Genomic DNA, 24,543 nt, shown 5'->3' with positions numbered 1-24,543 from the left:
GCTTGATTGACTGAGGTAGACATAAGCTGCTTCTTCTTTCTAGTCGACGGCCGTAGATTTAGCTGCAATGAAAACTTTTCTTTGCAGATTTAATCAGCTTTAGTTAGCAAGCTAATTAACATTAACTCCCTAAGATGGTTTGAATTTCCCAGTCTCAGGCTGACATGATAAATATGCACTTAATGGCTACCTACATGGCAATGCACTAAAAGTCTGCTGTCCCACCAGTTAATGACCCATAAAGAAGTCATGTAAATAATGAAGTATGGGAATACAAGTGAATGATTTTGTATAGCCAAGCAGACCTAAGTAGACCATGGTATTAAGTTACAGTATTATTAAAAAAACCAAAACACTGTTATTCCACTCTAACATAACTCACATTATCTACTATATAAAATAAATGCAAATATGAAAATTTTGTTGCATCTTTACCAAAATAATGGCTTATTGGATGAAGATTAACCAATGTGTTCGACGACCGTAACACTGTTTCGGTTAAGGCTTTTGGCTTTTCGACAGTATGTGTGCCATAGTACTGTACATGTACTGTACTATCACAGTAAAGTCATATTTGTAAGTTTATAGCTTTAAAAAACCTGTTTAAGTGTGCAGTTATTGTTGAAGCAGAATGCACAGCAGAATGATATAAATAACAGATGTGCTGACTCAGCTGTATGAATGTCCCAGTATGAGCCGCTACGCTCCACTGCAGTGGGTGGACTGGGTGTGACCAAAAACTTTCCCCTGGCAGCTGGTTCTGAACACTTTAATTAAAGTCAATGCAAAACTAAAAACTGTGGGGAATATAATCAATGCAATATTAATTGTTTGTGCTCCCGCTGAACTTTTACGTGACGGCCTGACATACCATTGTTTGTGGTCGGCATCACAGTTGCAGTCATACTTGAGGTCAGTGCAGTTCCTGTCGATGCCACAAGCACACTTCTGGATGCCGGGCCCTGAGCCTCCCCAGTAGAAGTGCTTCTCGCTGCCCCGACCCACCCACCATGTGTAGGGGGTCCCATCTGGGGAAGAAACACAGACACACACAAACAAAAAAACAACAGGTTAGTTCCGATCGAGGAAAAAGAACAGTCATGTCCCTACTGCTTTCTGGCCGAATAACACAATGTTCACCTTGTCGCTTGTAGAAAAGAGCAAAACACAAACTTTTGTGAGTGGTAATTAAATTGTGCTGCTAACTGTCCAAACTCCTTCCCATTGCAAGTGATTAATTGTTAAATCATTCACTGTTTGAGGCTTTTGTCGCATTAATGTGATTTATATTGACAGCAAGCAGCTGCATGGTAAATCTAATCCATTTGCTCAACATGTTTTACACAGCTGGATGGTAAATGCCTTTGAGACAGCCAGGCACACTTTGGCATAGATCACACCTGTGATTTCAGTGATCTACTAAAACACAGACTCAGAGCAGCATTAACATTTATCTGTTGCATTATTACCTCTGAATCTGTGCTATATACTCCTGAGCACATCTGGTGACACACAAACACTTCTTTGTGTGCATGTGTGCCTGTGAGTGTGTGTGTTTTAATGAGAGGATAAAAGGTGAAGGATCGCCGCTTTTCAATAAGAAATGTAATATTGTTTTCTTCGCCTTGGATAACGTATTCCGGCATGGGACAGTAACCAGGCAGAGAGATAGGTGTCAATATTTTGGAGCCTGGAAATACATCACAATAACTGCAACAGAGAGTGAAACAATATTACATTTCCCTCTTTATTCCAGGAAAATAAGCTGCACTGTCAATATCGCTTTGTCAAACTCTTTCAGAGGCAATGAAATCTCCTGAGCCGCATTTTTTACAGGAGGGGATTGAAGCTGACTTTTGATGCAGCACAATTGCATCGAGAGATGAGATATACAGTGCTGTATTATTTGATACTTTTATTTTCTGAACTGGTTATAAACTCCAGGAGGAAGCTACGGATGGGTCTGTGTGTTTATATTCTATGTGTGTGTGTGTGTGTGTGTGTGTGTGTGTGTGTGTGTGTGTGTGTGTGTGTGTGTGTGAGCGTGTGTGTTGGCCTTGGTGACCTGTGGGTTTATTGTGCTCATAAAGAGAATTAGCTTCATCTCTCTTCAGGCCACTGTTCAGACAAGCCATCGTCAATAGGATTAACACTGCCTGCTCAAGAGATTTCACAATCATCTTTTGTGTGGACACGTATGTGTGTGTGGGTGTGTTTGTATGCGTGTGTGTGTGTGTGTGTTTTATGCTTTTGCACTTCTATACAAGTGAGAACTAAGTTTGAAATTAAGACCTTCACAGATAGGTCAGCAAGGTCCCCAACCACAGCCAGCTAAGCTAAGCCTCAGCCATCCGAAACGCCATGCATCTTGCCCCCCAACCCAATTAGTGAGTGTCATGTCATCGTCCTTGGAGCTGATCCACGTCTACTTTTCAAAGTAAAAATGGCAAGTTGGTGCAGTAACGTTGCCTCTAGGTCTTGTAACACTATCCCGGAAATGGAGAAAAGCAATACCCTATGATGAGTGAAAAAAGCATCAAGCATCAAAAGATTTAACATAAAGCCCCTGTGTGCGACTCCTGCATGGCCAAACTCAATACATACAACATTGGAGAAAAACATAAAAAGAATGAATAAATATCATACTTTCTTGCACTAAGAAACAAGTTTCAAATGTTGGTTCATCAGTGTGGTCAGACTTGTGATGCGGTGCTTCCGATCACAAGTCACATAAAAAAGAAAACTTGTGTGTCAACAGTTGAAAGTGGAACAGTGAGCGAGTGCCACAGAAGTCCCATTCACTCACTTTCTGCCTGGCCTCTCACCAACCCTGCCATGGCATAACACACCGGATTCCAGTCTTCACCCTTCTAAGCTTTTTAGACAGGCACATAGAATATGATTGTTTCCGTATACAAATTGCAACTTGATCCTTCTCCTAACCTATTGTTTCAGAATGAGTAATAGAAGAAGGCAGAGCAGAGGAGAGGAGAAGTGGTGTAGGAGTAACAGCAGGGCATCAGGTGGAATGGGAGATATGTATTGTGCCAGTTTAAGTCTCCTGTGTGATTCAGTTCAAGCTCTGCCAAAACAAACAACCGAGGAGTGGGGAGTGAGGAGGAGGGTCGAGGGGAGATGAGAGAACGGCAGCATGGGTGGATGGAGATATGAGGGAGGAGAGATGGAATCATACTGGCAGCGAGTTCATATGGAGGGCCACAGAGAGCGTGCTCTGCCAAGACGAGGCTCAGCAGCATGTTTGTGAGTGTAAGTGCATGTTTGAGGAAGACAGAGTGTGTGTGTGTGTGTGTGTGTACTTAAGTTCTTGGTAATTATCAGCAGTCCCACTAGAGTAAGATTAGTCTTAAGAGTGGTAGCTGTTTGTGTGTATTTTAATGCAACATTACATGAGATAGAAAAAAGACAGAAGTAACATTTCTGCTTTGAATATGAAAAAAAAACTGGAGGAGTTGTGGTGTAGCAAAAGAATGACACAATGTTAAAGAGCAAGGGATTAACTGGTATAAAACACACAGATGTTTGTCAAGTGGAAGCAGTGAAAGAGACAGATGTATGCCTTGTCTTGGAAATCATAGCATTATTCCAGTTTATTACCACTTCGGCCCTATTTACGTACTTTTGACCATCATTGCTATGAACAATAATAATGTGTAACTAATTAAGTTACTTGCTGTGATCTGTGAACACAGCTTCATTGCTAAAAAAGAAGTCAGATTGAGCAAGAAACGCAATATGATCACACACATCTTAAAATAGCTAATATTATTTGGAAAGATGAATGGTAAAATGATTGTGCAAACTACAGACTCCAAACTGGAGTCAGGTATCCTGCACCACATATTATAGAGATAAGATTTCCTTTTTATTTTTAGATAATCTGGCTAATCTTCTGTTCTTCCCCCCTTGTGTTTTTCTTGCCCTGTTGGACATGGTTGTAGCAATGTTACAGTATTTATGTCTCCAGGTCTCGGCCATTTCTTTGATAAACTGTTATAATCAATCAAAGAAACAATAGTTAAATCCAAGAAACCCCAAAAGAACGAATAAATAAAACTCTTCATGCTCAGATTTGTCTGCACCATCATCTATAATCTTACCCTGAACACTCGTCCTCATCCCTTCCTTGCTCTCTCACAGCCAAATCCCCCAACAAACAATCTTAAACGTTCCCAGGAGAGGAGAAAACAGACATGACGGACTGATAAGGCCCAGGGTTGTGTTCCTCTCCTGTCATCAAGGACAGCCACACAACACTACTTATTGTGATGGTTTTATCTATCTGTTATTTCAACATCAAACCTTCAGACACATTCCCCTATTTATCTCCCCTCTTTACTAGAGAGGTTAATATCTACATCTTGATCATGTCTGTTGTATTTTTGAACAGAGACTCATAGTCCCCACAGCGAAGACAGATAGAGGTGAAGAGGGAAAGACAAGAGAGAGAGAGAGTGTGCAGGAGAGGGATCACAAGGCTGTGTGGGATAAGAAGAATGACAGGGAAGAAGACAAGACGGCAATGAAAAAAGATAGAAAGAGCATGATCGCTGTCTTCATATATAGTGATAAGAGACCTTGCAGTTTCATCTTTCTTTCATAAAAATGTATGCTTTAGCCAAGTAATAAGATCAAAATGGCGCCCAGCATAGTCATAAATATTTTTTGAAGGCATTCACTCTTCAGGAAGGCTACTGAACCAAATGTTAATCTAATTGTGTGATTGTTTTAGGCCTGACTGAGCTAAGTAGAGTATATGTGTCTGTAGACCAAGCCTTAATACTAGGAAAAAACCCTATCATACACTCGTGCACAAACAAACATTTAGAGACATGCGTCAGAGTTAGGACAAACCTGTTTGTTGTGATTGTTTTGAAAGTTGGGTATTGGAATATATGGAGAATAAAGTATGTAATAGAAAACTTTTGACAGGAGGTTCTTCATATTCGGTTCTTTGAGATTTTAGCCAGTTGATGAAGATTTGGTGAACCTCTGAATTACCTTTTTGTTATTGTGTTCCCTATATCAAAGCAAAGGGATGAGTTAGTTTTGAACTTTTACGCAATTATTTGCTGGTTTCAGCTGATAGATTTGACCACATCTTTATTCCACTTTTTCAAAATACTGTCTTTGGCTTTGGGTCAAAAACTGTTGGGTTTGTGCCGAGTTAAGGCTGACATTTCAGTGCCATGTGGTACAATTGGAAGCAGCCTCAGGAGAGGGGAGGGAAGGTCTGTCGGCTGCTTCAAGCTCACAGATTGGTCCGAAGTACAACTAAACTAATTTTATTCCGTTACAAATACTCAAGCACAAGGGCCACGCTTAGTTCATAGCAAGGGATCACACCCCTGCCAGTCAAAACGTGAACTGAAAGGTCAGTGGGTCCAAATTGGCACTCGACATGCTCAGTCGCTCATATCCCCTGTCTGGGAAATGATGGCTTTTAAGAAAGGCGGTCAGTTGGAGCTGAAATGCCAGAGTGGCATTCAAAATCCTTAGATTTGGCTTTCTCATAAACCTCTCTCTGACATCACCTTTAGTTTGCACCTTTACCAGAGTCATTACACCTAAAGGAGTGATTATGCCTTCCTCTGACTATGAATTCCCTATGTGGCCCTGCTGAGTGACAGGTATCTGTACAATAAGCGGAAACCGGCATTCGCAGATTCAAATATAAACATTTAATCTGTTCTCTGCACTGATCTCTAAGGAGTGTGAAAGGGAATCAATACTCTCTAACAAGAGCAGCTACTGTATAATTTAGAAAAAAAAGAGAGGGCAAGAATGAGTCTTATGAACACTGCGAACCCCATCAGGAGACGCAACAAAAAAGCGTGCACACCCACTCACCCTAAAGGGCTCTGGACAAAGACACGAGTACGCACCCACATCTTAGAGCGCTTTCGCACGCAGACGTGGATCAATTCATCTTTGTCAGGGCTCCGTTGGTTTTCTGTTCTTTGTTGTCATCATTGGTTTGCATTTCTGTTTGTTTTGCAGAGAGCCTGGTGTCTCCACACTGCACCCGCTGGTCTTTGTTAGGCTCCTATCCTCTTAACATCTTTGTTTTTGGAGGGCGACTGTGGGGAGGCATATTAGCCGTGCCCCAGGATCTCACCAGAGAGCCACGGATAATGCAGTGTGCGTTTGTGTGTGTGTGTGTGTGTGTGTGTGTGTGTGTGTGTGTGTGTGTGTGTGTGTGTGTGTGTGTATATGAGAAAAAAAGAAAGAGAGGGATTTTCCATTCCTCTTTCTTTGTCTCTGTCCTTTTGTTTATCTACAGTATATGTGAGCATGTGTGTCTGTGCATTCTCCTCTCTGTCTGGGAGTCTCTGCCTCGCTCCCCTGTCTCTCTCTATTGTCTCAATCTCTCTCCTCTCCTGGACCACCTATCCATCAATTTACTACAAGAGCCCCTCCTACCAGCACCACCACCATTTTCTCCGTCACTTTGGCTCCCACATATTTAGGCCTCTCTCTTCTTCGTGCTCCCCACCTTTTCCTTGCTCTCTTATATCTCTTGGCCTCAGAGGCTTCTTTCTTTTTATCTCTCTTCCCATTATGTCTTTCTACCTTCTCTTTGCTCTCCAGGATCGCTTGCTTTACCAGGTTTCTTTTTCCTTTTTCCCCTCTCTCCCTCATATCTGCCTTGCACACCTTTCCTTGCATTTTCATATTGGTTTGTACCAGTGGCCTCTCTCTCGCTCTTCATATCTATCAATCTATCCATCCCATGTCTTCATGACTCTTTCATGGCGTCTAGTCTCTTCATGTTCTCATTAGCCCTGCTATAATCTGCCCTTTAATCCATGCTAATTGAAAACTCCCCTTGCTCTGATCCTGATCTGAAGTTGTATTTGAAACACATCCCGCCCTGCCCGTCTATCCTTTATGGTTTTGCATACCATGCATACCATCATATCAAATGTCTTTCCTTGTAACCCACTTCTTTACTCTTGGTTTAGTAAATTTGGGTGACATAGGAGTGTGAATATTCTAGGGTAACTCATATGTATCCGGTGGAGTTTTTGACCATGGGTCCCCATTTTGTTAGTATCTTGCTAAGGATGGCAAGGGAGAAGAAAACTGCTAACACGCCAACATGGATGTAAACGGACTGTTCTCATACAGCATTCATAGCTATACCTTCGAAAATCAATGCGTTGTAATTTGTAGATATACCACAAAATCAATTTGTACGTAATCCACCTAATCATGAACCTACACAGGGCGGGTGGGAGTGGAGGTGGATGGGTCGAACAAAAACCTGTCTGTCACCCAGGAGAACGCTGCTCGTGCCTCGTGTGAAACCAGAAATTAACGATCTTTGTTGTTTCATGTGAAGATGGAAGTTTATTTTGAAAAGACTGTATTCATGCAACTAGCAGATATTGACTTATATTGCTGGACTTGTGTAAGAAGAATGAGGATTAACTTTTTTTGCAAGATGTCAAACAAACTGTTGAGGATAGGTTGTTGTAAACAATATACATCTTTTATTCTTCCAAACATCTTCTCTGCAAACCGTTTTATAAGGTAGGCAATGCATTCAAAATGTGTTTTATTGAGAAACACTTAAGGCTAAGATAACTTTGTTTGTTTCCAAAAAAAAACTCTACAGGGCACCTTTAAGCATGTCATATAATCATAATACTGTATGTTGGTTGGGATTGTGTGCTGTAAAAACTCAAGCATCCTATAAATAATTAAATCAAGCAATTACCCTTCTTTTGGGTGGTGGAGGGAGGAGGTTAAATAGGAACAGTGTAGAAATTAGTTCACCGTTGCCTGCAGTGCATGCAATGTCAGGCGAAACATCTCTGTTGTCGACATCAGAACACACAGCAGACAGGCTGGGGAAGGATAATGAGTTAGTTCAACAGTTTCTACCTGAGAGCACCCATAACGCGATCCGCCTCCCTTACAGTTCTGAGGCCGAGCCTCTTTACCCTCGCCCGCTGTTCAGCACAACGTTATGCTCTAGTAAATTCACTTTGCATACCTCTGCACCCATCTACAACTCTTCACGGGTCATCACGGAGAGTACTCAGCTATTAAATGAAAAACACCTCGAAAAGGGGAGAGAAGAGAGAGTGAGGAAGGGAAAATGAATATCAATGGTTGTGTCCCTAATTGGCTTGTCTGCTTGATGAAGGACACAATAACCTGATGCTGCTGCAATCCCCCCCCACTCTAAAGTATGCACTAGAGCATACAGGAATATGTGCGCACACAAAAACACACATCCTCGGCAGTCGTAACTGACAGAAGTGTAGGCTGAAGACCATAAACAACTATAATCATCATTACCGCAGGGTAATCTCGATCAGTGTGTGTGTGTGTGTGTGTGTGTGTGTGTGTGTGTGTGTGTGTGTGTGTGTGTGTGTGTGCGCGCCAGTGTGTTTATGACTATAAGTCAGATTTAGTGCCGTGTCCCCTCAGGTCAAGGCCGATGGACAGATGTGTCATGAAGAAAATGGCTTCTGCCAAGACACGCTCGTTTTTCACTCTGCTTTTTTACTCACACCATCCATCTCCCTGTATATCCGTCAGGCCCGTCATATGGATGGGGATACAGTGAACAACACTCATAATTACAGAGGAGGATGAACAGAGCATAAACAACCCCACAGAGGCGACGGCAAAGAGGAAGAGAGAGAGAGAGTTGAAGAGAAAAAGTAGATGAGAGAGAGAGAGAGAGAGAGAGGCTAGTGGCGTGAAAAACAGAGTTCAGAAAACAAGCAGCTGGAACAGAGAAAACAGACAGAGCAGTCGGAAACAAAGAAGACACAAAAAAAGAAAGGAAGGACTCACAAGACGAGGACATGACAAGTGAGAAGGCAGAGGCAAAGGCTCGGTCGCGGCAGAGATGTCTTGAGGGATTATACGTAGGTGTGAGAGAGAAAACAAGTGAAGCTTCCTTACAGTTCCTCAGTGACAAGAGAAATCTGGGAGTCATGAGAATAATTCACAGCTAAGGTGTAAAGATTCACGCTGTAGTTAGAGGTAAATTGTCACAGCCAATCTGTTAATTAGATACTGCCTAATCAGGATAGGAAAACAAATAGGGCAAAAACAGTGCAAGCTGTCATGTTACCTGAGCAATATATCAGAAAATTTCCGTGGCTCCCATAATAACTCAACTTCATCAAAGAATTTGCTCCTTTAAGCATAAACCCTCCTCTGCTTTTTTTCCCATCTATATGCAGAGAAACATATAGACTGTAGTTTAAACTCAGATATCACAAACTGCCAAAGCTAGCATTACATCGAGCAGACCCAGCCGTAAACATCCCCTATGTCTGTGTTAGTATTTCTTTCCTTGAGGAATAATAATTTTTGAAAATATTCATCAAGGACACAACAATATGTTCAACATTCAGCCGTGGTGTTTGCTGCTTGGTAAACACAAACTCAAGGGGGATTAGGATTATGTAAAGCACAGCGATGAAATGGCATTTTGTAACACTGTCAGCAGCACACAGACATGGTACTCTATGAGTAGCTGCGGCCATATTGTTGTTTGCAGATACATTGTTGAAGAGTTGGTGTAAATACACTGGAATGGCCACTTGGCTTTCCAGTCTTTCAGTTTTCTGGCCACAGATTACTTGATAGGGTTCAAATTGATTCAGTTGATAAAAAAAAAAGGAATGTCAGTAAAAATTAATTTATATTACACTACAACCCGAATAACAAACAACTCACACATCACAGTTTCACAGTTCAGCACTGAGGTGTATAAGTTATAAACTGACTGCACTTGTGTGTATGCACCCAAGTACATACACCCCCCCCCCCCAAAACAAGTCTAAATGTCTTTCATGTTTCTGTGACATATAGCAACAGAAACAAGTCTATGTCTATCTATCAATTATCAAAGAAGTTCTTGCTGCATTTTGGCTTTGTGTTACTGATGAAAGGGATGTGCATCCTGCTGACAACTCTGTGATATGTTCGTCATTGCAACACTTTATTCTCAGAAGCATGATGGATTTCAGACGTTTATCCTTAAAGACTTTTTTTTTTCTTCTTATCTTCTGACTTCTTCTTTTTTTGCCTTTCATGGTCCAGCTGTGCTGCTACTCAGACAACTGCTGCGTGATCAAACAATCCGACCATCAAGTCACATCATGGGTAAAATATGTTTAACTGAAGAAAGAAGATTGGGAAAGAAAGATGGAGAAAGACATGTTGTCAACAATCATCAAGGAGGGCTGTGCAGGTGTCACTCTCTGTTTCGCGTCATTCCTGCCAATACTGATTTAAACACTTGGCAGTTACTTTTGGCTCAACCTCGTGATATATATATTTGTATGTCTGAATGAGACTTTCAAATGTTCTGGCCTTGAACGTCTCAAGTAAAACAGCATAGGCTTGCTGGTGTCTTGCGAAAACATTATGTTTGGAGGATTTCATCATTGCATTAGACTAGTGGATTTTCTGCAAGCATTTATACAGTCTAAGATGCTGAAAGCTGCGGCTTTGGGGAGAAAAAAAAGAAAAGTTGAAGGCGGGGTCTTTAAAGGCGCAGGTTTTTCAAAGGTCTACACGACGTCTGTCAAAGGAGAACAAAGGATAATCTCCAACACTCCTCTCTCACCTGGCCTGTTACATTCTTTTCCTCTGCTTCATTCCTGCCGTGCTCTTTGTTTGCAGTTGATCTGCAGGTGAAGAAGTTTCCTGAGCATACAAAGGCCGGCAACCTTCCCTATCTTATTCTACCTCTCTTACACACTCAAGGCTTCGCTTTGTCTGCTGTCTCGACTGCATTCATCCCCCCCTTGGTATTCCTGTCTCCCCGTTCCCTCTCTCCTTTCCCCTCACTGCTCTGCTGTCTCCATCTTAGCTTGAGTTATTGATTTTTGTAAAGGTTGACTGCGGCTGCCGCCTCCCTTTCTCTTTTCTCTCGCTCTCTAACTCCCTCTTCTTTCCTCTCCTGCTATTCTATCTTTCACTCTCATCTCCTTCACTGAGTCCACCATTTTATTTTTAATAAACTCACATTCGGACGTTCTTTTACTCTCTTGCTCATTCCACCCATCTCCGTGTCTTTCTCCATCTTTGGGCTAAAACTCTGAGACTGCATCCATTCATCTACATATTCCTTCATCCTCCCATTCCTACTCCATCTTGATCTGGCTTGGATAGAGTGTTCTCATATCGGTTTGCAACACTGAACAGAGCACATTGTTTGTCTTTCTGAGTCCAAATTAACTCAGAAATGTCAGTCAACATCAAAGAACCACCACCACATTACAGAGAGCATGTGTCTTAAAGAAAACATTGCATTCCATTCAAACATCATGTTAAATCCTTTCTCAAATGTTAGCCGAAGCAGCAAAGAAATTTAACATAAATTAATAAATAAAAAACTTTGTTCAAAACACACAAAACTAGTATTGAGTGCGTGTAAGCATCTGGTAAATTAGCTACAACTTGAATAAAAAAAAGTTCTGTCCCTTGAGGCAGGTTTTTAGATGACATATACAAATTGTTTTTTTAGGTGCATCAATGTTTTCCAAAGGGAGGCGACTGCACAGGATAAGGCTCGACCAGCTGATTTTTTACAGATACGGTGAACAAAGTCCTCTCAGTGCTTATTGTTGTTTTATTATGACATGCAAAATCTGTCAACAATTCACCACAATTTATTTTCTAAAAAACTTGTATATAAGAAAACAGATGTGACTGGAACATGATAATGGATATAAACAACTTATTAAACTTCTGTCTAGGGGAGACTCTATCCAGGTTCTGGTCTTATTTTATATCTAGAATACTCTGTGTCCTTATGTGAAGGCACTCAGCATTATTTATTATGACGGTGATTCGTGATAGTCAACCACATGTCTCACATATGTGACCTGATACTCATTTACCTTTGACATTTTATGTCTCTCCGATCATTAACATGAAGTCTTACAGTATATAAATTCACAGACTTACTTCAGAGGTTTTCCTCACAGATTTTGGAAAACTTTGATGAATAAATCAGTATATTAATGGGGAGCAACTGATACTGCTGAAACTACTGTACCAGTTAATGCTTAAAGATACAGAGTTCATATTAATGCCACCTGTGCATTATTTGTGAACAAGTAAGTTGGCCATAAATATTTACAAGTGCATTAATGGGCATTGTGAATGGAATGAGCAATAGGTCATTAGGACTATATTTTATACATCATGGTGATTAGGTCGGGACATTAGGCAACATAAATACCTTTTGTTTTAAAGGTATTCCGTGCCTTGACTTTTTTGATGCCACATATAACCCTTACAAACATCTCAGATGTGTAAACTACCTGTCGACACCAGATTCATTGTGTAAAGCTACAGTTGCCGCTCGCATTAGCAGGTGTCATCACCACTAATCACCACTAATGAACACAGAGAAAGTTAATCACACATTTAGTGATAAACTTAGCATCGCCCAATAGCCACGCTGTTTACCTCATGATTAGAAGAACGACTGGAGAGCTAAACCTATCAGTTGCGAGGTGTGGTGAATTTCTTAAGACGCAAGCAATTATAGTCTGACATTAAAAAACAATTGCAAACTTACCCTGAAATAAACATTCTCCCTTCAAAATGCTTCACACAAAATATTAACGCAGTTAGATAAATCAAATATGCAATATAAATAAAACATTTTTATATCTGTGCTTTGTTTAGCTATTATTTAATAGGTCAAAAAACTGGAACCTTTTGCCACAAATTGGCAATTTGTTTTCAGAAGTGCAGGAGTTTACTTTAGCAGTATACTAAGTGTTGCTCACCTGCCCATTATTAGGGAATGATGGGCAGGTGAGCAACACTTATCGGACACATTATATCCTGGGGAACATGATGACCATATTAGTAATGAGGACGTGGCTGACAGGTAAGGCTGCACCTGGCTTCTGGAGGCTCATTACAGAGTCTTAATGACGTGTTGTGTTCAATAATTAGGAAAACTTTTTCAGCTCTGTCCAATCTCCCCGTTTGGCTGCCGCATTGGCTGGGGGCAGCACAAGTGCTTTGGTTTGACAGCCCGAATGCACACAGTGTCTGAGAGATCTTTGGAGCACTCAATGGATTTGCTGGTGGAAGGTTCTGTAGGAGTTCACTTGAGGACATTAACGGAATGACAAAGGGAAATGAGAGGGAGTGAGTTAGGGGCTGGGATTGGAAAGTTTAAAAACTTAGTTGCATCTGAATGTAATGAGCATGTGCATTTCACTGTTTTTTGCTAAAGCTTATCTTATATTTATGCTGACTGGCCTGGGATCGACTTCCATGGATGATATTACTGTTGATGTTTAACTGGGTTTGTGTTTCCAGACCTGCGTCAGCCAAAGTAATGTATGTTTGTACTTCTTAACGAGAGCCAGAAAATTGTGATTCACAATCCAGACCTCTAATTAGGGTTTGAAACCTTTCAAGCTGAGTGAAAAACTTTTTGTAGTTTGTGCAGAATCAATCTGCATTTGAGTTACAAAGACTATGGACGCCTTTGCAGGTTCCCTCTTTACGTATGAGTCAATGAGTGCCAGAAGTATTGGGATTCATTTATTCAGGAAATTGTTCCAGGTTTGTTTTTTGGATTGACCATGGCAACAATAACAAAACAGCTAACAAATTGGATCCACGGACCAATTTTTGAGACTTTATTTGCAATGAATATATAGACACCACTGCGTAAAGTTTGGGGAGTTCTGAAACACATCAAACAACCATTACCGACTATAATTTTTGTATGTAAGGGGAGACAACAATGCACTGTTTTTGTTATGCATGGTGATGGGTAGTCTAAGTATGTTTATAGTCTATATTTGTCTGTATATTTAAATCCCATTAGTGTATACAAGCCCGTTAGTACCTATTAAGAGGTTATCTTCAGTTTTAAATCACCAGAAAATGCTGTAGCAGATATGGAAGTGCTTTGAGTCTAGGGTAAGTGCGTGTGTGAAGCGGTTCAATGCCAGTTAATGAGGGCCTGAATGATCGAGTCGAAGTGTGCAGGTCCTGTCTCGCTGTAGGAGAGCGCAAATGATGAATACACTTCAATCATTTCAGGACAGGCCTTCATCATTTGTTGGAGCTGTCAGACAGTTATCAGGGCTCACTGTGGGCAGCCGGAGAGGAGGCCTCGTCATAATTGAAAATTGAGTTTGGAATGTCACATGTATCTGTCCATCTAAATTTCAAACTGGGTAATCCCCAATGGCACACAGCATGTAGAGACCTGACAGCACTTATTAATCCAAACTTCAACATTTTAGTCGATAGAGACAATCGCCAGTGGCAGAATTGTTCATTTTTAACAAGGGGCATGTTGGGCAGCTTCTGTATGAAAATATGTTGCAGGCAGTCTTCAGTACTTTATTAATAAATAATTCTTCGAAAGAAATGTTCCTGCTTCTCTGCCTTTACATAGTGTAACTGATTTAATAATTGTGGTGACTGGTATCATCTGGGGATGTTCCCATTTGTGTTTTATTTAAAGCTGCAGCACCATCTTTGAGGCCCTGCAATTATTCTTTAATAACTACTTCTGAAAACAAAAACAGATGCTTTAACCTTTAAATCACCAGCCGAGTAACCTTTATACTCTTTGCCGCAGGACAAGGCTGCCAATTTAACAGGGACAGATTGAGCTTTATCAAAACCAAAAAATAATAACAATCTAAATGCGACTACGTCAGGGCTAATCCTTTGTGTGTTTTCTTTACCAAAGTCCACAGTGAAGCTACCCTCTGGTATGCGTTCACTTCAGAGTATCTACATCCAAGGTCTCACTCCTCTGCAGTGGTTTCTAAGTGAGGAAAATAGAACGCTAATCTGTTCTGGTTTAATCATGCTTTGACCTGGCTAATGGAGGCAGCATACCCCAGGGCAAGATGTAATCAGCAAGACAGTCAATAAAATGAACAAGACTGTTATACTGATCTTACTAATGTCCCTGACCTTCCCCGAGGGATGAAATGTGCACACATGTAACCTCGCACTTATACATGCATGCATGTGTTCTAACACATATACATCAGATGACCATACAAGTAAGATGATTTATGTAAACATGAAGATGACCTAATAATTATTCTTCAAACCTTCCCCATTATCTCTAAGTATGGATGGATAAAAGGACAGATGAATCACTTGCCAACACCTCACAAAAACTTTCACACAGGTTCTGAATCTGAGTTCTGAGAGAGTTTCAAGGCATCATCTATTCCTGTATGTGTGTTTAGTTCACAGCTGGAGCGGGATTGTCTCTACCTGGGGTCACACATATCAACTCCATGGAGCAGAGTCACGACTCCACAAACAGCTGTCAGGCAAACACAGTAATGAATGACAGAGCAAACGTACATATCACTCAGTTACTGGGTTATATTTACATGAATAACATGTTGAGCAAAGACATATTGGCAAGGATCTAGATATTGGTAGAGGTGTGTATGAATGAGTAGGTATACCTAGATAAATAAGCCTTTGTAAATAATATAAAACCGCTATCTTGAGAAAAAAAACAATGGAAAAACCAAAAACAATATCAAAAACATGTAAAAAAGCTGTCAGTTTGAGATCCCTCCTGGAAGCAAGACTTAGTGAAGGCTGTGTTGACTGCAGTATATGCACTTATTAGTGCCTGGAAGCGCAGCTGTAACCCTACTCACCCATGTATGTTTCCAATTAACTACTCTGACTTGCTGTTTGAACTCCCCCCCCTCCCTTTGTTTTCTCTGTTTAAAAAAAGACTATTACAGTACGGTACACACCATCTAACACAAGCTTTCAGCTCTATATTCTGTTTTATCTTTTTCTATGTATTCTCATGCCTTTTTTATTGGTTTTATTAACTCACGTTGGCAACAGCTCTATGGCAAACTAATTCTAACACCAATGTTTAAATCAACTCAGCTTGGACAATGGCACAAAGCTTCAAACTATGATGCTCCATCTAACCCTCTATCATCTATATAGGCTACATGCATGGTGTATTTTCAAGTAGGAAGCAGAAAAACAACTTTGTAAGGTTTATTTAAAAGCATGGTTGACGTTTACTTCACTGACTAACGAATAAACTAACGAATAACATGATTAGCGACTTACATTAGTCACATGACAAGCAACGAAACATGTTTGTTTGTTTTTCATTTTGCCATGGAATCAAGTGTTTGTGAGGTTTTATGTATGTGTGTGTGGATGCATACCAGTACTTGGTCACAGCTAGTGCGAATTCATGCCTGTTGCTACTGTAGATCTCTTGTTCTCTTGCAGTTACCATTTCAACACATAGACCACAACTCAAACTTCATCCTAAATAACATGATCCTAAATTACATAATAAGCAAAAAACACTAAACACAAACACTAGAGAAAAAGCCCTCAAGTGTCTCAATTCTTTCAGGCAGGTGTACACTCTAGTAACTTCTGAATGTTGCTTCATTTGAGATGGGTGTTGAAAACAAAAAATCTGCCCTTTGAAGTTTAGTAACTGGCCTTGTATGTCAATATGATGCAACACTGTATAAAACTGTGATATTATTAATATTTTGCACATCAAACATTACGCAATGTTCTTATCTGCTTTCTTCAACAAAGTGCTTAAACAGCACCACATGGATTTAAAAATGAAGTGTTATCTTGTAGTTTGCGTCTAAGACATATCTTCTTTTATTAGACAGTTAAAAAACACCCTAATATTAACATTATTGCAGTGTTTACTGTATCCAAGGGGTTATATGAAAGGACATGCTTGACATACAGTGCTGTCCCTTTGCCCATATGCTGAACCTCAGTATAATGATAGACCCCATTCACTTTCCAATCATGGTTTTACGATATAAGCAGTTTAGGTACAGCCTTGGCGGGATGTGCTTCAGCCATTTGGTGGATTACAGCAATGTATCAAGGTGCTTGCAGCAAAACGAAAATGTAATTCTCTGAACGCTTGAGGGAAATACAAGACAAGGGATCAGGAATGATCGCCTGTTGTAACATGATCACTGGATGCTAAAGGGTAGTTGTCCTCAAGCTCTCTCTCACATTCCATAGATGGCAAAGCCCTTGTCATAATTCCTGGAGGTTATTCCAGGGATATCATTCCCAGGAAGATCATGGTTGATGAAAGTTTAAGAGGCCTCCTTGGAGTATGGAAGCAACCTTGTCAGTGCAATATCACCCTCTGACATATTTTAATCAAGGCCTAAATGCATGAATGCATGTACGTAGAGACAACCAAATTAATACAGTCATGAGAACGACACTGGGGCATATACTTGACAGTGGTAGAGTTAAATAATATTGACAGTTTAAATGATTATTGATAGAGTCTGAGCCTCTAAAAGCTGGTGGTACTGAGGGATAAAGGTGGGATTAATTAAAAATAATTAGCTGCGTGAGTTGCCCATGAATCAGCCATATAGACTGAGTAACCAATATCATCAGAGGTAAACAAAACGTTGTTTCTTAGATTAGTTAAGATTGATCAGTTTACCATTGAGATCCATTAGCTTCTGGACAAAAAAAGAGTGTACGGCCTGATCTGATGAAAATGTTTACAGTATTTCATTTCTGCAGTGTATTTAACACATTTTAGAGCATGAAATAATTATGTGGGAAATTTATAACAGGTACATTCTGCCCTGTATCATAAAGGATGTAGGACTGTAAGAAAAATAATTTCCATTATAAAATCCATTTACTATTGGCATTAGAGAATACATTGGAGCTTTTTACAGAAACAAATTAAAACACCTTCACTTGATAAATAAGTGTTATTGTCTGCTGAGTTAGTCTGTGTGAAATACCATCAACAAATATTGTAAGAAAATTTAAAAGCATCGCTTAACTAAATCTATCATTTCAAGATATGAAATATATTCCTGAGGATTTAGAAAATATTGTAGGGAGCAGTGATTTTAGTAATAGTTTTCCAATAGTAATTTATTCAAGTGTTTGCAGTTTGCAGTTATTTATAATATAACATAGCAACCCACTTTCTGTTGTAGCTATATAAATTGACAGTATTTTCTTTTCCTGAGCTTTATGGATTTCCTCACAGCTTTTATGCCTGTTTATTTTGCAAACTTACTACATCCTCTCTCTCTCAAGAGATCTCCAAACAAAGGACTAAATTGCTAGTCAAATGACGTACAATGTGATTGAAAAAATAAACGTGACGAGTTAACAGGACATTTTTTTACCACCTGAGAGAATGCACTGGGAATTTAACGCAAGCATATTGCCACGACAGAGGCCATGGTGGGTATACAGAAAACATGAAGACACACATAGAATTATAGAAATATTAATAAACATATAACAGACAGATTAGTGTTTTGTGAGATGCACAACAGTGGCAAGCAAAGGTGGAGGGCTGTCATGACAATGAATGATTCGGCAGTAAAAAGTAAACAGAAATCATATCAGGGAGCAAGAGAGAGAGAGAGAGAGAGATGATGCTCCTTGTTGTTTTTCTTCTTCCATTGAATTCTCATTATATTTCCACTCGATGGCAACTTATCTTATGTAACATACACACCATCATGAATTCAGCTGTATGCTGAGAGAAAGAATTCAGGAATCAGAGGTAGAACAAGAGGCTAAAATTCAATGTTCTAAATTGTGGCCAAATTATTACACAAATTGTCAGTGGCAGCGTCTATTATGTAAAATTCTCGATATTAAATGTGCATTTGCAAAAAATAATTTGGTGCGGTTCTGGTAATATTTGTTCTTAATGGGACAGATCATGGAAAACTCACCTATTCAGTGCTTGTGCACACACATTTTGGTGCCAACCAGCCAACAAAGTGTAAAATAAGACAACCAAGTCAGTTTTCTTTGGCCTGGCAACACATGTGATTACTCAAGCCATTCACATTTGGCTCCTCTTCCTATGTCAAATACAGGCCCATTAAAATATACCAGCCCCCATCTAAGTATCTCCACCCAAAGCTTGAGAAATACCTTTGCATAGGAAAGTAGAATTAAAAGAGGAGATGTTACGCGTAATATCATTGGCGAACAACTCATGCGCAGTAAAATCTGGTCTGCACTTGCCCAAAGGTTCACTAGTTGGTGCACGAGCGTACCCAAAAAAGTTCTGTCAGGCCGAGCGCACCCAAAGGGCACCTGATCAGACAATAACCTTGTGCAAAGGTGTATCATGTGATTCTTGCAAGCCAATCAGAGCAGACTGTTTTTTTGGAAGGGGGGCTTAAAGAGACAGACTATAAATAAAGCGTCTCAGACAGTAGGGGAATAGAGGCATATTCCGACAATGTGTTTTCTGAACATAAGAGCACGTAAACATGTTCTAGTAGAAACCCCCAAAACACTTACAGACCTAATCTGGACTACTCATTGTTATCGTCCTATTTCAGTTACTATGGGTAATTAGTTAGGTAATATGTGTAATTAAATACAATTAATATACTGTCCTCAAAGCTACAAGATTCCATTGACAGAAACAGTAATTTTACCCTGCCAACTGTAAAACAAACTAACTTCAAACTTGACAGAAACAATATAAAACTAATCAAAACCATCTTGGTTGGTCTTCCACTGTTCCAACAATCACCAACTCTGTTTTGTTCAATAATAAATCCCACCATGTGAGATGTAAAAATATGCTGGCTCCACACTCTTTTCTCTCTGTCCTTGCTGGCATCTTTGTGAATGTGCTAATGCTACGGGGTTAGCTCGCTGAACGAGTCTGACGCTGGACAATGAAAATCAGAACAGACTTTTAGATTAGGCCTTTCAGATCTAATAGGATTGAAGAATAGGCAACTGGATTGCCAAATTATTTCCCCAAAGCTGTACGGAAGAGGTGGCAGTCTGCTGAGATGAAATAAATGAAAAACTTATATGTATAGGAACTGCATTGTGCCCATAGCACTTTGGGTGTTTAAAGAGTGCGGAGGATACACACATGCATCCTTAAAAATCCCCTGAACGAAGCACTGTCCTTGGCAGAATACGTGAGGATTAGTGAAGGGAACAGTCTTTCAGCGGGATTTAATGACGTGGCATTCTTGCCTGATATTCAGCCGTTGAAGGATCCTTCTTGACTTTGAGACACACCACCTTTATCTTTCTTTTCTCTTTGCTTGTCTGCCCTGTTATAAGCGAGGGAGCAGCGTACTAGAGAGAAATGCTCAGGTACCGCAATGGAAAACATCAACTCAAGTATGCTTTTGCTTTCCCTCATAGACTTGCTTCGTTTCCAGCTTCTCCTTCCCTTATTTCTTCACCTCCCTGTTTGGTTATATGTCTTAAGTTTTACTTCTTATTCTTTATTTCTCTTTTTCAGATTCCTCTCTTCCACTTCTGATCTGTTCTTTCTATCCATGCAATCTTAGTTGTTTTGTAAGTGAACACAGACATACACATACGGGCATAGGAGCACACGAAAACACACACACACACACACACACACACACACACACACACACACACACACACACACACACACACACACACACACACACACACACACACACACACACACACACACACACACCTGCATAAATCCTAAATGCTATTTCTGACTGCTCTGGAGCTGGAGTAAGACAGGGGCTTATTGAGATGAAGCATGAGGCCTTGGGGGTGACGACGTGGGCATGATTGTCTGCTCTGCAAGCCTCCTCTTCCCCGAAACTCTACAGAAACTTAACCCCACCAGCGACCACAGCTAACCACCAAGGGAGAGAGAAAGAGAGAGCAGTATCTCAATTCCGTCTTTTGCAATTCATCACCACCCTCTAACGGCGAACTGTGCAGTTAAGCTATGGCTCCTTGGAAGAAAAACAGGCATTCTTCAATCAAACTGTCAAACAAAATCCAGGTGCTGGTCAAACCAATTAATATAATTCTTGCAGAATGGCTTTAAATATATCTGATGTTATTAAGAACATTCTATGCTTTCGTCCTAAAATAAATTCATGAATGACCGAAGCACCGAAAACCTCTGTTGATGATTGATTGATGATTATTCAAATATAATTTATGACGCTAATGTTTTTCACACCTCTGAAATGTCATGAATGCACTTGGCACTTAACAAGCTGTTTGCCATCCTCAACTGATATAATGTCTTTATGCAAGTGTGAATGGGATTATAAATAAAAACGTATTCATACATGTAGGTATAAGTGACATATTACAGGGGCCTCAGTAACAAGATCCATCGTCATCATTATCTTGATTGCAGGCATCAGTATAATTTGTACATAGAAGAATACAGGACTAAATTCATACTTTTTCGTGTATTCAGTAGATAAACGTTATTTTTGACAAAAAAAAAAAAAAAAAGAATCACATGGCAAAGTGGCACATTAGGCCTTTTAGTGTTATTTTCTTTCCAAACAAGAAGACAGTGCCAAGATGCATCTTTAACAGCTTTGTCAAATTTGCTCCATTGATGTTGCAATTTCAGCAGCGCCAAGTTAGAAAATTATCTCTTTACCTTCATAGTACCCATGGCACCTCTCAGAGTGTATTTCTTAATATTGAAAGATCAGTGTTGTCTGAAACATCATCTGAGATTCCACTGGATGAGGGCCATCTAATGTAGAACTTGAAGAGTTACAAAAAGCAATGAGTTTTAAGCTCCTCAATAGGGCTATTTCACAAAGATGCAAATATTTCACAAAGATGAGAATACATACAGCAACAGACAGAGAGATAGAGAGAAAAGAAAAAAGTGAGAAGAGAGAGAAAAGAAGAAAGCTTGATGTTGAACGACACACAGAGACAGGCGGGTGGAAATCGAAACATTTTGAAGGGCAGATACAGGAAAGCTGAACAACAAAGCGAATTCCACTGTTGGTGTTCGCAATAGTCATGCTACGTTATGTGATCCTGTTAGCGTGCCTGAGTTATTGTACTGGGAGCGTTGCAGGGCCGCAAGCGCTGAAGAGGCAGCAGGCTTCTTAGAGCCACAGGGATAGAAGGCTAAATGACAGATTATACACAGATTTAAACACCACAGGATGGCCCAAGGCAAGCTTGGAGCCACAGACAAGTACTCTTATACGGTAACAGAGACACTGCAAGTGCACACTCAAACACGTAAACTCCGAGGGACTTGTACACACTTCCTGTGTCTCATTTCAGGGGGCCGCTTGATTTGTAATCTGCATATCAAGAACAAATGCGTCATAATGGGCGGACAAGGCTGCACAAATTTGGAGGAAAAACAACCAGTGTATCTTTTCTCTGCCTTAGTTGCTACTCTACCATTTGACTAAGACTGACCAAATGCATTATTTGGTTTTTAATAGATACTCACAATGAAACCATGGTGAATCAGCGTTTAGTGGAGAGGTGCAAGTTTCGTCCACCTGGTTTGAGTCCTCCAAAGGCCACACCATCGGAGACGATGTCCTTTTGAAGGAGTTGGCCCCTAAAACGGGACTCTGTTAACGTCCCATCTACATTTACACGATATCGTGCTGTGAATCTAATCTCAGTTTACAGCCCCCCACATGGCACGAGTCTTCTAGTGCACCCTGAAAATGGATTATGATAATTTCATAACTGCCTTGGAAAAATGCAGTCAGAAAGAGTTCCTGTAACCTCCTGCAGAGGAGCACAGTAGGAGGCATCAGTGAAGAGATCCACTAACGCATACTTCTGTATAACCTTTCATGTTCCTCTTCTCTCTGGGTTTGTTCTGTTCTGCACTTTATTCAATGTCTGTTCTTCCTCACCTCCCTCCATCCTCAACGTGTGCTCTGTGTTTTTAATCTTTCCACTGCTTCTGTCTTCATAGGCACGTGCACTACCCACACACACACACAGCCTCTGCACCTCTTGAAATGGGTGAAAGCTTTGCAACAACATCAAGTCCTGTTGTGGCACCTAGTGTAAGAGCGCAATGTTGCTGACAACACGGACAATAATCAACCCGTGGCTCCACATTGAAGCAGAACGGATGGGGGGCGACATGGCATCTCAAGAGTCTCCGGCTGTAAAATTTCTCAGAGTGGTGATGGTGGGCTATTTTCCACTTCACAAGGCACAAAAAACACTGTGCACCAAACAAAATACTCTCAGAGAGAAGTTGGAGGCCCCTACTCAAATTACAAGATAACTGAAAGAGAAGGCATATAAATAAAATAACTTCAGCGCCATTTTCCTCTACAGCACTGAAAGGCTCGTTTGCGCAAAGAAAGTGGGCCAATAGGGAGGCAATGACACAAATGGAGAGGAAATTATTTTAGCGTGTCCAAAGGGAAGCATAAACAGGAGAAATAGATGAAAAATCTGCTTTTATTGGTAAAATCCTACAGTTGTCATTCTATTTTTTTTTCATTTTGTTTTACAGGTTAGACATTTTAGGATAGCACACCATTTATGAGTGCCAGGTGACTTAACGTACTGTAGATGTTGAGCTCACCGCACTGGAGAACACATAACCTCAACTCTACAATAAAATAGCAACAGTCCAAACATATTGCTTTCTCTACACTGACACCATTCTACAACCTCAAGATTACCAAAATCCCTGAGTCTCCAGTGACATATCCACTGGAATACTGGTACTTAACTACTGGAATAAAAAGAAGTGCAACAGAAAAACTCCCTTTTAATTGTTCATTACTGCTGGGCAGATATGAGTGGTATCGATCCTCTCATATAAGAAAGCCTATAAACTATAAACTATTGCTTTAAAGTTGGTGGATTTGATCTCGACATTACATTGATTATTGATGTGGTTTCCTGATTATTCGGTTGCTGCAGCAAAAGTACCAACTGCTACTGTGGGACTGGATGTTTCTCACATAAAGAGATGAGGTCACTGCAGGAGGCCCTTTTAATTTGTGAGCATTAACAAATTCGCCCGCACAGATTAAGCCCCCTGAATTGTTCATTTCATTTTGTCTTCTATTTGCTTGTTGAGCACATTTATGGTTATGAGTTCAGCACCTCTGTGGTGTGGCTTGGGTTAATCCTCCAAGGAAGTAATTTGAACATCAGGCGCTAAGCACTCTGATTGGACTCACAATTTATGAACTGCTGGCCTGGGTCGACACACGGACCTATGTGAGTAAAGGAAGAGCTCACAAATGACATCAAACTCTTTGCTCCTTTAATTGGATGGGATTAGTCTGGGCTGAGAAAAGCAGCCCTAAACATGGCTGAACCACAGACACAATTTGCATAATTCAAAACCACAGGGGTTTGTAACAAGCAAGTTTGAAAAGAGAATAACAAAAGGGATGGACTTAGTTAGGTTGGATCCAGGTAACCAACAAGACACAAATGGACTTGATGTCACTGTCAGAGACAATTGACCATGTAAATTTATACTCCAGTGAAAAAGTGTAGATTTCATGAAAGAAACGGCATCTGGCAATTAAAGAATGGATATGTTGGAGCAGGATTTGGTGGACGGTGTGTCTCTTTAATAGAAGGAGGCAGATACATTCAAAGTGGAGCAGAGGCGGGCACACATTAAATGTGTCTCAATTTATTTCCTCTGGCAGTGTATGTGAATGACGTCAGCTTACAGGAAGTAAA

The 24,543-nt window shown here is 40.3% G+C and overlaps 1 protein-coding gene across 1 annotated transcript in view; it reads right to left on the bottom strand.

Moving 5' to 3' along the window:
- The window catches only part of cntnap2a (contactin associated protein 2a), a 304,116-nt gene that overhangs the window by 58,394 nt on the left and 221,179 nt on the right, over positions 1-24,543 (bottom strand). Inside the window, exon 17 of the mRNA XM_054622578.1 lies at positions 872-1,028. Within this exon, the coding sequence (XP_054478553.1) occupies positions 872-1,028 (157 nt within the window). The remainder of the gene's footprint in view (positions 1-871; positions 1,029-24,543) is intronic.

This window comes from Anoplopoma fimbria, chromosome 21 (assembly GCF_027596085.1).
Source record: "Anoplopoma fimbria isolate UVic2021 breed Golden Eagle Sablefish chromosome 21, Afim_UVic_2022, whole genome shotgun sequence".
NCBI lineage: Eukaryota > Metazoa > Chordata > Actinopteri > Perciformes > Anoplopomatidae > Anoplopoma > Anoplopoma fimbria.
Note: the sequence above shows the minus strand (reverse complement) of the source record. Positions and strands in the feature narration are given on the sequence as shown.